Consider the following 14214-nt stretch of genomic DNA (forward strand, 5'->3'; position numbering starts at 1 on the left):
CACCAGATTTCTTGTGAATAGAAACTGTCAGCAGTAATAAAATAAAATATTATATATATATATATATATATATATATATATATATATATATATATACACACACACATCATTGCTCACAGCTGAAGATTTGTTGCAGTCTCATCCCTAACCAGTCTCGCTCCTGTCCTGATAACCTTGCTATATGGAATGAGCCCAATGGGGACCATCTTGATTGGCTGCAACTGTAACAAACCCTCAGCCATGACACGTATTAGGTCTGTGCAGGTTATCTGGATGTAAATAGAAAAATAAAAGGGCGCCCTAGTCTCACGTATAAGCCCTATGGGACCCTGGGGGCGTCTCATGCCTGCAGTCAGTGACAGATGCTCCTCTTCTGCGGTCTGAAGAGACATTCCAGTTATTTCTGTGGTCTCTCAGCTCTGGCAGACACACTTCACAGGTTCTGGAGATAAACAGCGTGCAAGTAGAGAGACATGTGACCAAGAGATGCCCATCATACTCCGACCTTACCCTCATATACATAGGGAGATGCCCCTGCCAGTCATACTCCGCCCTCACCCTCATACACATAGGGAGAAGCCACTGCCAATCATACTGTACTCCGGCCTAATACACATAGGGAGATTCCATTCACTGCCTGTCATACTCCAGACTTACCCTCATATACATAGGGAGATGCCACTGCCAGTCACACTTCGACCTTACCCTCATACACATAGGGACACTGCCAATCATTCTCCAGCCTTACCCTCATATACATAGGGAGATGCTATTCACTGCCCATCATACTCCGGCCTTACCCTCATATACATAGGGAGATGCTATTCACTGCCCGTCATACTCCGGCCTTACCCTCATATACATAGGGAGATGCTATTCACTGCCAATCATTCTCCAGCCTTACCCTCATATACATAGGGAGATACTATTCACTGCCAATCATTCTCCAGCCTTACCCTCATATACATAGGGAGATGCTATTCACTGCCAATCATTCTCCAGCCTTACCCTCATATACATAGGGAGATGCTATTCACTGCCAATAATTCTCCAGCCTTACCCTCATATACATAGGGAGATGCTATTCACTGCCCGTCATACTCCGACCTTACCCTCATATACATAGGGAGATGCTATTCACTGCCAATCATTCTCCAGCCTTACCCTCATATACATAGGGAGATGCTATTCACTGCCCGTCATACTCCGGCCTTACCCTCATATACATAGGGAGATGCTATTCGCTGCCCGTCATACTCCGGCCTTACCCTCATACACATAGGGAGATACTATTCGCTGCCCGTCATACTCCGGCCTTGCCCTTATACACATAGGGAGATGCCATTCACTACCCGTCATACTCCGGCCTTGCCCTTATACACATAGGGAGATGCCATTCACTACCCGTCATACTCCGGCCTTACCCTCATACACATAGGAAGATGCCACTCACTGCCAGTCATACTTCCACCTTACCCTCATACACATAGGGAGATACTATTCGCTGCCCGTCATACTCCGGCCTTACCCTTATACACATAGGGAGATACTATTCGCTGCCCGCCATACTCCCGTGTTACCCTCATACACATAGGGAGATGCCATTCACTACCTGTCCCGCCACCCCCCATGTCACCATTTTCCTGATCTCTGATTGCTGTCAGTGAACGGGAGCAGTAAACTAGATGTCACTCTGCCTCTTATACAGGAAGCTGGAGGACATATTGCTGGACGTGCGCCTTCATCCATTCAGCATAGTAGATAGAGGACATACTTCCCAATGCACCGCCTCAGCTTTTGCAAAACTAAAATTCCCAGCATGCCCTGACGTTTGGAACAGGTAGAAGACCACCCATCTGGTAATGATGCTATAGATGGGCCGTCAATATTATATGTGCAGAATAAAATTGTAAAGGGGTTACACAAGGATAGAAAACCACATGATTAACAACTCCGGAAACAGCGGAAATCAATAGTCCAGGCGATTTTAAGAAACGTTGTAATTGGGTTTATTAGGCAAATCTGCCATTATCTGCATTCACAAAGACTTTCCCCAGGCCCCCCCCCCCTTCTCTCTCTCATTCACTGCTCACTATCAGGAAATCTCCACTCTTTTACATCAGTTGGGCCCTGTCTAACCTATGGAAAGGGGAGGGAGGAGGAGGGAGATTAGTCGCCAGCAGAGAACAAAGGATTACACAGCGGGACCTGTGTGAAAGCCGGTATAGAGAGGTCAGTGCTGACTTCAGAGGAGATAGTCGGTGATGTAGCTGTAAATTAACTCTTTGTTGTCCTGTTTTGGTGCCTCATCTCCCTCCACCCCTCCCCTCTCCATAGAGAACCATGAAGACAGGGGAGAGAGCTTCAAACTGCTTTTTCATGATAAAAATGCATTTTTGGGCTAATAAACCCAACTACAAAGTTTCTTAAAATTGACTGTACTATTGATTTTAAACGACAGTGACACTTGAAGTGACTAGAGCCAAGCTGTAATATCACACACAACCTGAGGGCTGGAGTGGTGCTGTTTTTGGAAGAAACCTTTTAATTTCTGAAAAAACTAAAACCTCATTCACATCTCTATCTAGCAGACAATAGTGCAGCATACTGGAAAAACCTGACAGGACCCATTAAAGTCAATGGGGTCTATTGGTGGGTGTCAGTGTCTGAACGGACATAATTTCTTCTGCCCCTATGATGAAGCAGAACAGGATACTTAACAGAGATGTGAACTAGGCCTTGGTCAGGTATGTTTGTTTGCCAACAATTACAAGATCTGCATCAACCAATCAGAATGCACCCGTAAGCAATCCTTAATTTATTTGCATAAAACATCTTTATAACATCTATATATAGATATTTACATCGGCTCCCACACACCAGCCCCATATGTATTGCTTCAATAGAAAAGCACAGAGTCTCCTATGGCATGTGACGTCACTGCGCTCTCCTCCTCCATAGCGATCCCGGCCGTCATACAGACGTCTCTGCCTGACCCTGACCGAGGGGGATAACCCATTGAGACGGGGAGAGTAAAAAACAGTTCTGAGAGGAAATCAGCCGAAGAGATTAGACTTGTAGTGCGACAAAAAAAATTACTGAAAAACCACTGTCCTCGGTCTCTCAGCGGTAAGTTATAATCCACTTATAGGTGCCGGGGGATTATGTCTCTGCCGCGGGCTCCCTGGAAAACGTCTGGAAACACAGAAAGAATGTTTATAGGTAACAGCGTATGGATGGATAGAGGAGACCCTGCTGTGACTACTGGGAGGACCCGGCTCTAACACATGTATATCACCCTGAAAATAATATGTATGGACATCCCGAACCCCCCGGTGTAGAGCAGTGCCGCTCACCTGTCTGAGGAACTGGGTGCCCAGGTAACTGGTGGCGATGCTGGTCAAGTTCTTGCGGGAGCCCACTTTACATTTAATGTAGCCGTAGAGATTTGCACCTTGTAGAGTGACCCCTAGGATAACCACAGCCTGCGAGGAAAGACGTATAATGCATGAAAAAGAGGTCAAAAACTTGCTGCCTACACACTGACCCCACAGGGTGGCGCTATAATGTCTGTGCTCAGACATTACAATAGATATCTATTGTAATCACTAATCATACATGGTTTACCAAGCTTCATCTAATAGTCAATCGCCAAGAGTCATTTATTTAAAGGCACTTAAAGGGTCACTGTCGTTTTAATTTTATTTAATTTTTTTTGCAGAAATCAATAGTCCAGGCGATTTTAAGAAACTTTGTAATTAGGATTATTAGGCAAATCTGCCATTATCTGCAATCAAAAAGACTTTCCCCAGCCCCCCCCCCCCTCTCTCATTCACTGCTCATTATCAGGAAATCTCAACTCTTTTACACAGTCGGGCCCTGTGTAACCTATGGAGAGGGGAGGAGGGAGATTAGTCGCCAGCAGAGAGCAGAGATCAAAGGATTACACAGTGGGAGCTGTATGAAAGCTGGTATTCAGAGGTCAGAGAGGTCAGTGCTGACTGTCAGAGGAGATAGCCTGGTGATGTAGCTGTAAATTAACTCTTTGTTGTCCTGTTGGTGCCTCATCTCCCTCCACCCCTCCCCTCTCCATAAAGAACCATGAAGACAGGGGGGAGAGCTCCAAACTGCTTTTCCATGATAAAAATGCATTTTTTTCGGCTAATAAACCCAATTACAAATCGCCTGTACTATTGATTTCTGCAAAAAAAAATTATAACGACAGTGACACTTTAAAATGGTATCTGTCACCAAGACAATGCTATCTCATCTATCATCATCATGTTATAGAACAGGAAGAGCTGAGCAGATTGATATATAACTTTATGGGACAAGATTCAGTATAACTTGTAACATGTTGATTGGAATCCCTAATCATTCTGTGTTTAGGAGTCCAGTGGGCGGAGTCACTCAATGGACTGGACTCTTTAGCCTGGAAACATCAGAGATTCCAATCAATAAATTAGAAGTTATATTGAATCTTTCCCCATAAAGATATATATCAATCTGCTCAGCTCCTTCTACTCTATAACATGATGCCAATAGCTTAGATATAGCATTTTCATGGTGACTACACGGTCACTACAAAGATTTTTTTAAATGTGAAAAGTTATTCATCACAGCGGGTCTCAGGCCTCTGATCAGGAGATATAGCCAGGGAAAGATCGCAATCAACTCCTTGGTCGGCCGCTAGTCAGTTTACACTGAGGAATCAGCGCCGAAATTCCGACTGGAAACCCCGCCGCAGACTCCACTCGGAATTCCGCCTGCCTTAGCGCAGAGGTGGCAGAGGGCAGAGGTGCCCAATACCTAACATTGAGGCAGGTGGAATTTCAGTGTGAACTGACCCTAATTCTGTTAACGTTTTCTCATAGACTTACATTGATGTAATGAGCGGCCGGCTGGGGAGTGGCTCACGATGCTGCGATCTCTCCCTGGCGATATCTCCTGATTACAGCGTCTCAGCAGCGAGGCCGGCCGTGATTAACAACTTTTGGACATGTCATCAGACATCACAGTGAAGCAGTGGCTCTTTATTCAAGCAACATACACAGCGGCCAGGTTGTAGTGACAGATACTCTTTAAAGTGTCACTGTTGTTTAAATTTTTTTTGCAGAAATCAATAGTACAGGCGATTTTAAGAAACTTTGTAATTGGGTTTGTTATCATGAAAAAGCAGTTTGAAGCTCTCCCCTCTGTCTTCATTGTTCTCTATGGAGAGGGGAGGGGTGGAGGGAGATGAGGCACCAAAACAGGACAACAAAGAATTAATTTACAGCTACATCACCAGCTATCTCCTCTGAAGACAGAACTGACCTCTCTGACCTCTGAATAGAACTTTTACACAGCTCCCACTGTGTAATGCTTTGTTCTCTACTCTCTGCTGGTGACTAATCTCCCTCCTCCCTCCTCCCCTCTTCATAGGTTACATAGGGCCGACTGATGTTAAAGAGTGGAGATTTCCTGATAATGAGCAGTGGATGAGAGAGAGGAGGGAGGGGGACCTGGGGAAAGTCTTTTTGAATGCAGATAATGGCATATTTGCCTAATAAACTTAATTACAAAGTTTCTTAAAATCGCCTGGACTATTGATTTCTGAAAAAAAAATATGAAACAGTGACACTTTAATGTTGATGGCTGGACATGCAAAGCCTCCGCAGATGTACGGCCTAAAGCCTCGGTGTAGTGGCACTGCCAGGTTACATCCAGTTCACATCCAGTGGCTTCACCACTACACAATAAAAGGAGCCGAGGCTTCTGATGAAAGAGATTGATAGAAATGTATTCTACATACTGGAACACAACTTATGGCGACAAAGAAGCGCCCCTCACTGGCCATGAAGGAGTTTACACCATGAAGGTACTCACCAGCCATTTCACATTGAATGAAAACAAAGCGCTGAAGGCAAAGATGACCCAAATGATGGGGCAGGAGATGAGGCCCAGCCAGAAGATCCGGGACTCCGCTTCAGAGGAGACTTTCTTTCCGGCTCCTGTCTTGGGAAGTGAGTGACCGATCATTAGTTACCATGATGAATAAAGCTGAGACAGTAAAGAATCCACAGCTGGGAGTTACCCCTACCTTCCTGGACTCATACACCCAATGACTCTTCCCATCGTCGTCCACTTGGTTCCACCATCGCAGGCCCACCAGCAACCTCCCGGTGATGTTCTGCAAACGAGAGTGAAATCAGGTTTATGACGCGAAGGAAAGCAATGCAATTACACCGAGCTATGGATTCTGATGAGGATCGCATTAAAAGGGATAGTTCACCCAAAAATTTTTTTTCAAATCAACCAGTGACAGAAAGTGACAGAGATTTGTATATTACTTCTATTAAAAATCTCAAGTCTCCCAATACTTATCAGCTGCTGTATGTCCTGCAGGAAGTGGTTTTCTTTCCAATCTAGAGAGCAGCAGAGGTTTTCTATGGGGATTTGCTACTGCTCTGGACAGTTCCTGACATGGACAGAGGTGGCAGCAGAGAGCACTGTGTCAGACTGGAAAGAATACACCACTTCCAGAGATCTGGGCTACCAATGTACTTGTGTAGGCTGCATACAACTGTATACTACCATCAGCTGTGAGTGTTATAGGGTCACGTGTCAGGCAGCGGCGTGTGCCCCTCCCTCCATCCTGAACCTGTGAATGGTAATGTTTGCAGGGATTGGGAGAGAGCACGGACACCTTTCAGAATACTTTCTGAAGGAAAATAGGTCTGACAAACATAGCAGGTCCTATTGTCAGCTGGAACAGATGCCTCCCAGAACCCTCTGGAAACATCTGGGATTCCAAATATGTACCTGGCTGTGCTCCTGTCACTGTCCGATCGGGACACCTCACAGTGTTACTTCAATGGCCCCGATTGTTTTCCCCGACTGTTGGAGGTAAATTACTTACATCCTGTACAGTCTGATCTGTGCTCCTCTAATAGAGTCTGCCCCAGGCAAACTCAATAGGAAGATCACTGAAAATGCTGATCAATGCTTTACAATAGCATAGCATTAAACAGTATATGCAATCTAATAAATGCATAGAAGGACTTAAATAGTAAAAAAAATAATTAAGTTTTAAAAAATATGGCAAAGCACCTTCCCCAATAAAAGTTGAAATCACCCCTCCTTCCCATTTTATATATAAAACACATAAAATAAATAAACATATTATAAATCGTAGCGTGCGTTATTGTCTGTTCTAGTAAACTATAACAATATTATTCTTGCATGATGAACGGCGGAAATGAAAAGAAGAAAAAAAAAACGCCAGGATTGCAGATTTCTTGTCACATTAGGATAATTTTAAGAGATTAAGAATTCCCAGCTACACAAATATGACACTAATAAAAAAAAACTCCAAAAAGCCTTGTATATGGAAAAATAAAAGGGCTATGGCTCTTAGAAGGCAAGGAGGGAAAAACAAAAAAAGCAAAAGAGAAAAATGGCGCCTAGTCGTTAAGGCCAAAGTAGGCAGCAGAGACAAGGGGTGACTTCCTGATCACCTGTACACACCGTCCTTACTGTATCTCACCTGCGCACACCGTCCTTACTGTATCTCACCTGCGCACACCGTCCTTACTGTATCTCACCTGCGCACACCGTCCTTACTGTATCTCACCTGCGCACACCGTCCTTACTGTATCTCACCTGTACACACCGTCCTTACTGTATCACCTGTACACACCGTCCTTACTGTATCACCTGTACACACCGTCCTTACTGTATCACCTGTACACACCGTCCTTACTGTATATCACCTGTACACACCGTCCTTACTGTATCTCACCTGTACACACCTTCCTTACTGTATCACCTGTACACACCGTCCTTACTGTATCACCTGTACACACCGTCCTTACTGTATCACCTGTACACACCTTCCTTACTGTATCACCTGTACACACCGTCCTTACTGTATCACCTGTACACACCGTCCTTACTGTATATCATCTGTACAAATGGCGCCTGGTCGTTAAGGCCAAAGTAGGCAGCAGAGACAAGGGGTAACTGTATGCACTCCTAATGAGAAGCACATACAGTTAAATGCTGCACTGTGTTTGACAGGGCAAGGAGCCAATGGCTGCAGGCCCTGTCAATCACTCTTCTGGCTGGAGGCAAAATTATAACTCTGACCACAAGAGGTCGCTATCTCCCCCCAGCGCTGCAGTCTAAGGGCAACATCAGTCAAGTACTCGCAGAGCAGGAAAGGAGGAGGAAGAAGCCAGAGGAAAGCACTGTGCAGCAGGTGGGTATGCAGTTTTTTTTACCTTTAGTTTTACGGTCGGGAAATAGTGATGATTTCCTGAAGTCTCCTGAAAGACTTCCTGATCATAAAACTGACACAGATGTGTGCATGAGGCCTTAGGCCCCTTTACACATCCATTTGGACCCATATATGCAGATAGAATAAGGACCTATTTATTTCTATGGCTCCATACACACACCCTTTGGGGCACAGATACCCTCTTCTGAACGAATGGGTACATGCTAATGCAGACAGCTACGGATGTGTAAATGGGACATTGGAGGCATGTTACTAGGATCTACCAACAACGTGTGACCGAACAAGCAGAGCAACTGGATGTTAGGCTTGTGGGGGTCCTGGTGGGCAGTCAGTACGCCAGCACTTAGGATATAATTACACAAAGCGATTACTGGCCAATCCCGACAATAATCGTTTAGTGTAATAGGTCATGCTTTAAATGAACGTGCCGACATGCACAGTGCCCGAGGATCGTTGATTTACAACATGACCTAAAATCCTGCTAACGACAGCAACGGTCTGATGAACACCGCTCCGTGCAATAGGAGTGGCGGCAGGAGACCGCTGCTCCCTCCTATGGGCCACCCAGGCAATCTAATAATTGTCAGGGCAGCCCCTCCCGCAGCTCCCTGCACCACCCCTACTTGATGTTGGTGAATGTAATAGCAGACAGCGAGCGTGGAACAAGGAGCAAGTGAGCGTCACTTGCTGCTGAATATCGGCGGTCTAATACGGTCCTTACTGTTCCATGGCCTCCCTTCCCTGTTCTTGCACGCCTGCGGGGTTGGTGGCCACTGACCGGCATACACCTGTACACACCGTCCTTACTGTATCACCTGTACACACCGTCCTTACTGTGTATCACCCGTACACACCGTCCTTACTGTGTATCACCCGTACAGACGGTCCTTACTGCATATCACCTGTACACACCGTCCTTACTGTATCACCTGTACACACCGTCCTTACTGTATCACCTGTACACACCGTCCTTACTGTATATCTCCTGCACACACCGTCCTTACTGTATATCACCTGTGCACACCGTCCTTACTGTATATCACCTGTACACACCGTCCTTACTGTATCACCTGTACACACCGTCCTTACTGTATATCAACTGTACACACGGTCCTTACTGTATCACCTGCACACACCGTCCTTACTGTATATCACCTGTACACGCCGTCCTTACTGTATATCTCCTGCACACACCGTCCTTACTGTATCACCTGTACACACCATCCTTACTGTATAACACCCGTACACACCGTCCTTACTGTGTATCACCCGTACACACCGTCCTTACTGCATATCACCTGTACACGCCGTCCTTACTGTATATCACCTGTACACACGGTCCTTACTGTATCACCTGTACACACCGTCCTTACTGTATCACCTGTACACGCCGTCCTTACTGTATATCACCTGTACACACCGTCCTTACTGTATAACACCCGTACACACCGTCCTTACTGTGTATCACCCGTACACACCGTCCTTACTGCATATCACCTGTACACGCCGTCCTTACTGTATATCACCTGTACACACGGTCCTTACTGTATCACCTGTACACACCGTCCTTACTGTATCACCTGTACACGCCGTCCTTACTGTATATCACCTGTACACGCCGTCCTTACTGTATCACCTGTACACATCCACTCACCTTTACCGCCCAGAAGTCACATGACAGCAGCAGAATGATGGTCACCATGCAGGCAATGAAGCTCTTAAACACCAGTTCACACAGGAGGTAAACTACGATGGCGCTCACTCGGAAAAACAGATGGAAGAACGACGCAATGGGGTGTCTGCCGGAGAGAAAGGTGCGTTGTGTTATATATAGTGATTAATAACATGTATTTTATTGGCGCATTATACCCATCTATGTTGTCTCCCAATCAAGTCAACAGGACAATCCTGCAGCACCTAGAACCTCCACTACTATAAGTACAGCAACGTTGATCAGCTGATTGGTGAGGTGTCTGGAGTCTAAGGCATTATCCAGGATTAGATATAGCTGCTCCCTTTCAAAAACAGCGCCACCACTTGTTTTCAGGTTGTGTGCGGTATTACAACTCAACTGCATTTATTTCAATGCAATACCCCAGCCAAACTGAGGACAAGAGTGGCGCTGTTTATGGAAGGAACCAGCCATGTTTTTCTAATCCTGGATACCATAGGTGACCTATGCAGAGGGGCTGGTATTATTATATATGTCAGGGGGAGGTTGAAGGGAAAAGCTTAAAGTGGATAAAAGAAATGTCCTGACTAGTTATTTCCACTCATCTAAATCTGGATTGCAGGAGTGCTGCGGTACATCAGTGCTCCCCATCCTGGGTCTCTCCAGCTCTTGCAAAACTACAATTCCCAGCATTTTGGCAGTGCAGACATGCTGGGGCTTGTAGTCCGTCGCTTTTGTCTCCGGGGACTGAACATTCACCTGATCTTTTTCCGTCTGGAACTTCTTGAAGTTTCTTCATCTGCGTCAAACAGGGAGACGTCCTCGGTCTCATCATTACTGTCCTGTGGGGATCAGAGAAGGGACAAGGTTACTGACACATCAGGGGTGCGCGGCCCTGTACCGATTCAGCACATGGGACCCTGAGCGCCCCCTGCTGTCAGGATGTGAAAAATTCTGCTCTGATGTTTCCTTTTGATATCTCCCCTTGGAAAGCCGGGTGACAGTCAGCTGACCTCCCCTGCTGCAAAACTACAACTCCCAGCATGCCCAAGCCTCCCTGCTATATAACTACAACTCCCAGCATGCCCGAGCCTCCGTGCTATATAACTACAACTCCCAACATGCCCGAGCCTCTGTGCTATATAACTACAACTCCCAGCATGCCCTAGCCTTCCTGCTGCAAAACTCCCAGAATGCCTGAGCTTCTCTGATATTTTACTCCAACTTCCAGCATGTCTGAGCTTCCCTGCTATAAAACTACAACTCCCAGCATGCCTGAGCTTCTCTGCTATAAAACTACAACTCCCAGCATGCCTGAGCTTCTCTGCTATAAAACTACAACTCCCAGCATGCCTGAGCTTCTCTGCTATAAAACTACAACTCCCAGCATGCCCTAGCTTCCCTGCTATACAACTACAACTCCCAGCATGCCTGGGCTTCCCTGCTATATAACTACAACTCCCAGCATGCCTGAGCTTCTTTGCTATAAAACTACAACTCCCAGCATGCCTGAGCTTCCCTATTATACAACTACAACTCCCAGCATGCCTGAGCTTCCCTGCTATATAACTACAACACCCAGCATGCCTGAGCGTCCCTATTATACAACTACAACTCCCAGCATGCCAGAGTCTCCCTGCTATACAACTATAACTCCCAGCATGCCCTAGTTTCCCTGCTATACAACTACAACTCCCAGCATGCCTGAGCGTCCCTGCTAAACAACTACAACTCCCAGCATACCCTTCGCCGCGGCTAGCCTCTGCAGGAGTAATAACCCAGCTTTCCCAGGCTCCTGCTCAGCAAATATGACAGGTCCATGAGCTTACAGAACACGTATGAGGTGGCCAACCTAGTCACGTGATCCCGCAGGCCGCCATGACAGCTCAGGTACAACAAGTTGTACACAGCCGCACTAGAAGCCCCAGCATGCCCAATGCGCTAAAGACCTGCTATAACGATAACCCGACAGAAGGTAAGGCACCTATCGGTCAGGCCACACTGCGCGGTACCGCCACTTACCTGCCGCATCATATCAACCGGGAGCAGGATCTCCGGGAGACACTCACTTCCGGTACACGACTCACTTCCGGGATGGTAGAAGCTGAGAGCGCTGGCGAGGGCCTGACGTCACACGGTCACCTGATCGGTCCAAGTCACATGACCAGCCTAAGTTTTGCAAATGTGACAGGAGTTCAGGGGTGCGCTGGGGGGGATGTTATTTACATGGGACTGTATGTACAGGAGGGCAGTGATGTTACTTACATGGGACTGTATGTACAGGAGGGCAGTGATGTTACTTACATGGGACTGTATGTACAGGAGGGCAGTGATATTACTTACATGGGACTGTATGTACAGGAGGGGAGCGATGTTACTTACATGGGACTGTATGTACAGGAGGGGAGCGATGTTACTTACATGGGACTGTATGTACAGGAGGGGAGCGATGTTACTTACATGGGACTGTATGTACAGGAGGGGAGCGATGTTACTTACATGGGACTGTATGTACAGGAGGGGAGCGATGTTACTTACATGGGACTGTATGTACAGGAGGGGAGCGATGTTACTTACATGGGACTGTATGTACAGGAGGGGAGCGATGTTACTTACATGGGACTGTATACTACATGAGGGGAGCGATTTTATTTACATGGGACTGTATGCTACAGGAATGGGGGTGTTACATGGGACTGTATACTACAGGAGGGGAGCGATGTTACTTACATGGGGCTGTATGTTAGAGGTGGGCAGTGTTGTTACATGAGACTGTATGTAGAGGAGGGCAGTGCTGTTCCTTACATGGGACTGTAGGTAGAGGGCAGTGCTGTTCCTTACATGGGACTGTAGGTAGAGGGCAGTGATGTTCCTTACATGGGACTGTAGGTAGAGGGAAGTGATGTTCCTTACATGGGACTGTAGGTAGAGGGCAGTGATGTTCCTTACATGGGACTGTAGGTAGAGGGCAGTGATGTTACTTACATGGGACTGTAGGTAGAGGGCAGTGATGTTCCTTACATGGGACTGTAGGTAGAGGGCAGTGATTTTCCTTACATGGGACTGTAGGTAGAGGGAAGTGATGTTCCTTACATGGGACTGTAGGTAGAGGGCAGTGATGTTCCTTACATGGGACTGTAGGTAGAGGGCAGTGATGTTCCTTACATGGGACTGTAGGTAGAGGGAAGTGATGTTCCTTACATGGGACTGTAGGTAGAGGGCAGTGATGTTCCTTACATGGGACTGTAGGTAGAGGGAAGTGATGTTCCTTACATGGGACTGTAGGTAGAGGGCAGTGATGTTCCTTACATGGGACTGTAGGTAGAGGGCAGTGATGTTCTCTATAATGTTGTCTCCTTTCTCTCTTGCAGCCTCCGCTGGGTCCTAGTGCTGGTGATCTCAGGGTTTATCATCCGGTTCTTTCCTCCCTACACTGACTTACCATTACATTAACCCCTCGCTGTCCTCTCTCTTCCCCTGTATACACATCTACATTGACTTATCACCACATTAACCCTTTGGTTTCCCCTGAGCTCCTCTGGGCTGTCACTGTCTGTGTGAACAGGCAGCAGGATCAGCAGCAGTTTACACCTTGAGGTACGTTCACATGCAGCGAGTCTGCTGTGGATTTGCTGCCCATTTACTTAAGTGAGTAACAAATCTGCCACTAACGCTCAACAAACAGGGAGGGGTGAGTATCGGGCTGTGTTTCAACCTTACGTGTATGTAGCTTTTTTTAGGGACGGCTTTAAAGTGTACTGTCACTTTAAACAAAGCAGAGATTTGTCAAAGTTTTGATCAGCTGGTGCCTGTTTGTTCAGAAAACTGATCAGTCATTAGATAGAGACGGAAGAAGCGCTCAGCCTAGCACTTCACTCTCTGGACTGCCGAAATCTCTGTTTCACTGCGGGAGATGTAAAAGACAGCAAGCTGGGGAGTGAAGTGCCAGGCCGAGCGCTTCTCTTAAAAATTAGAGGGGGGTCTTGTCATGTGATACATATGATATTGGAAACAATTTATTTAATAAAATGTTTTACATTTTCCTTTAAAAAAAAGTTATGTATGTGTACCTGTCGCTTTAAAAAACTTTTGACAGATCAAATAGTGCCAGAGATTTGTAATTTACTTTTATTAAAAATCTCAAGTCTTACAGTACTTATCAGCTGCTGTATGCCCTGCAAGAAATAGTGTATTCTCTCCAGTCTGGAAAGGAAGAGAGGTTTTCTATGGGGATTTGCTGCTGCTCTGGACAGTTCCTGAC

General features: G+C 46.3%; 1 protein-coding gene across 1 annotated transcript; it reads right to left on the reverse strand.

Moving 5' to 3' along the window:
- Nucleotides 1-2803: 2803 nt before the first annotated feature.
- Nucleotides 2804-12054, reverse strand: LOC138771669 (Golgi apparatus membrane protein TVP23 homolog B-like). The gene is made up of 7 exons (XM_069951545.1): nucleotides 11976-12054; nucleotides 10713-10795; nucleotides 9936-10080; nucleotides 6083-6172; nucleotides 5869-5997; nucleotides 3357-3485; nucleotides 2804-3195 (listed from the first exon to the last, which is right to left on the reverse strand). The coding sequence occupies exons 1-7, from the start codon at nucleotides 11985-11987 to the stop codon at nucleotides 3163-3165; spliced, it is 621 nt and encodes a 206-aa protein (XP_069807646.1). The 5' UTR covers nucleotides 11988-12054; the 3' UTR covers nucleotides 2804-3162.
- Nucleotides 12055-14214: the final 2160 nt, after the last annotated feature.

Source organism: Dendropsophus ebraccatus, chromosome 14 (assembly GCF_027789765.1).
Source record: "Dendropsophus ebraccatus isolate aDenEbr1 chromosome 14, aDenEbr1.pat, whole genome shotgun sequence".
NCBI lineage: Eukaryota > Metazoa > Chordata > Amphibia > Anura > Hylidae > Dendropsophus > Dendropsophus ebraccatus.

Coding starts and splice junctions, on each gene's coding strand:
- LOC138771669 (XM_069951545.1), bottom strand. Junction 5,998..6,082: donor GGGTGTATGAGTCCAGGAAG/GTAGGGGTAACT, acceptor TCACTTCCCAAG/ACAGGAGCCGGAAAGAAAGT. Junction 3,196..3,356: donor GCACCCAGTTCCTCAGACAG/GTGAGCGGCACT, acceptor CTGTGTTTCCAG/ACGTTTTCCAGGGAGCCCGC.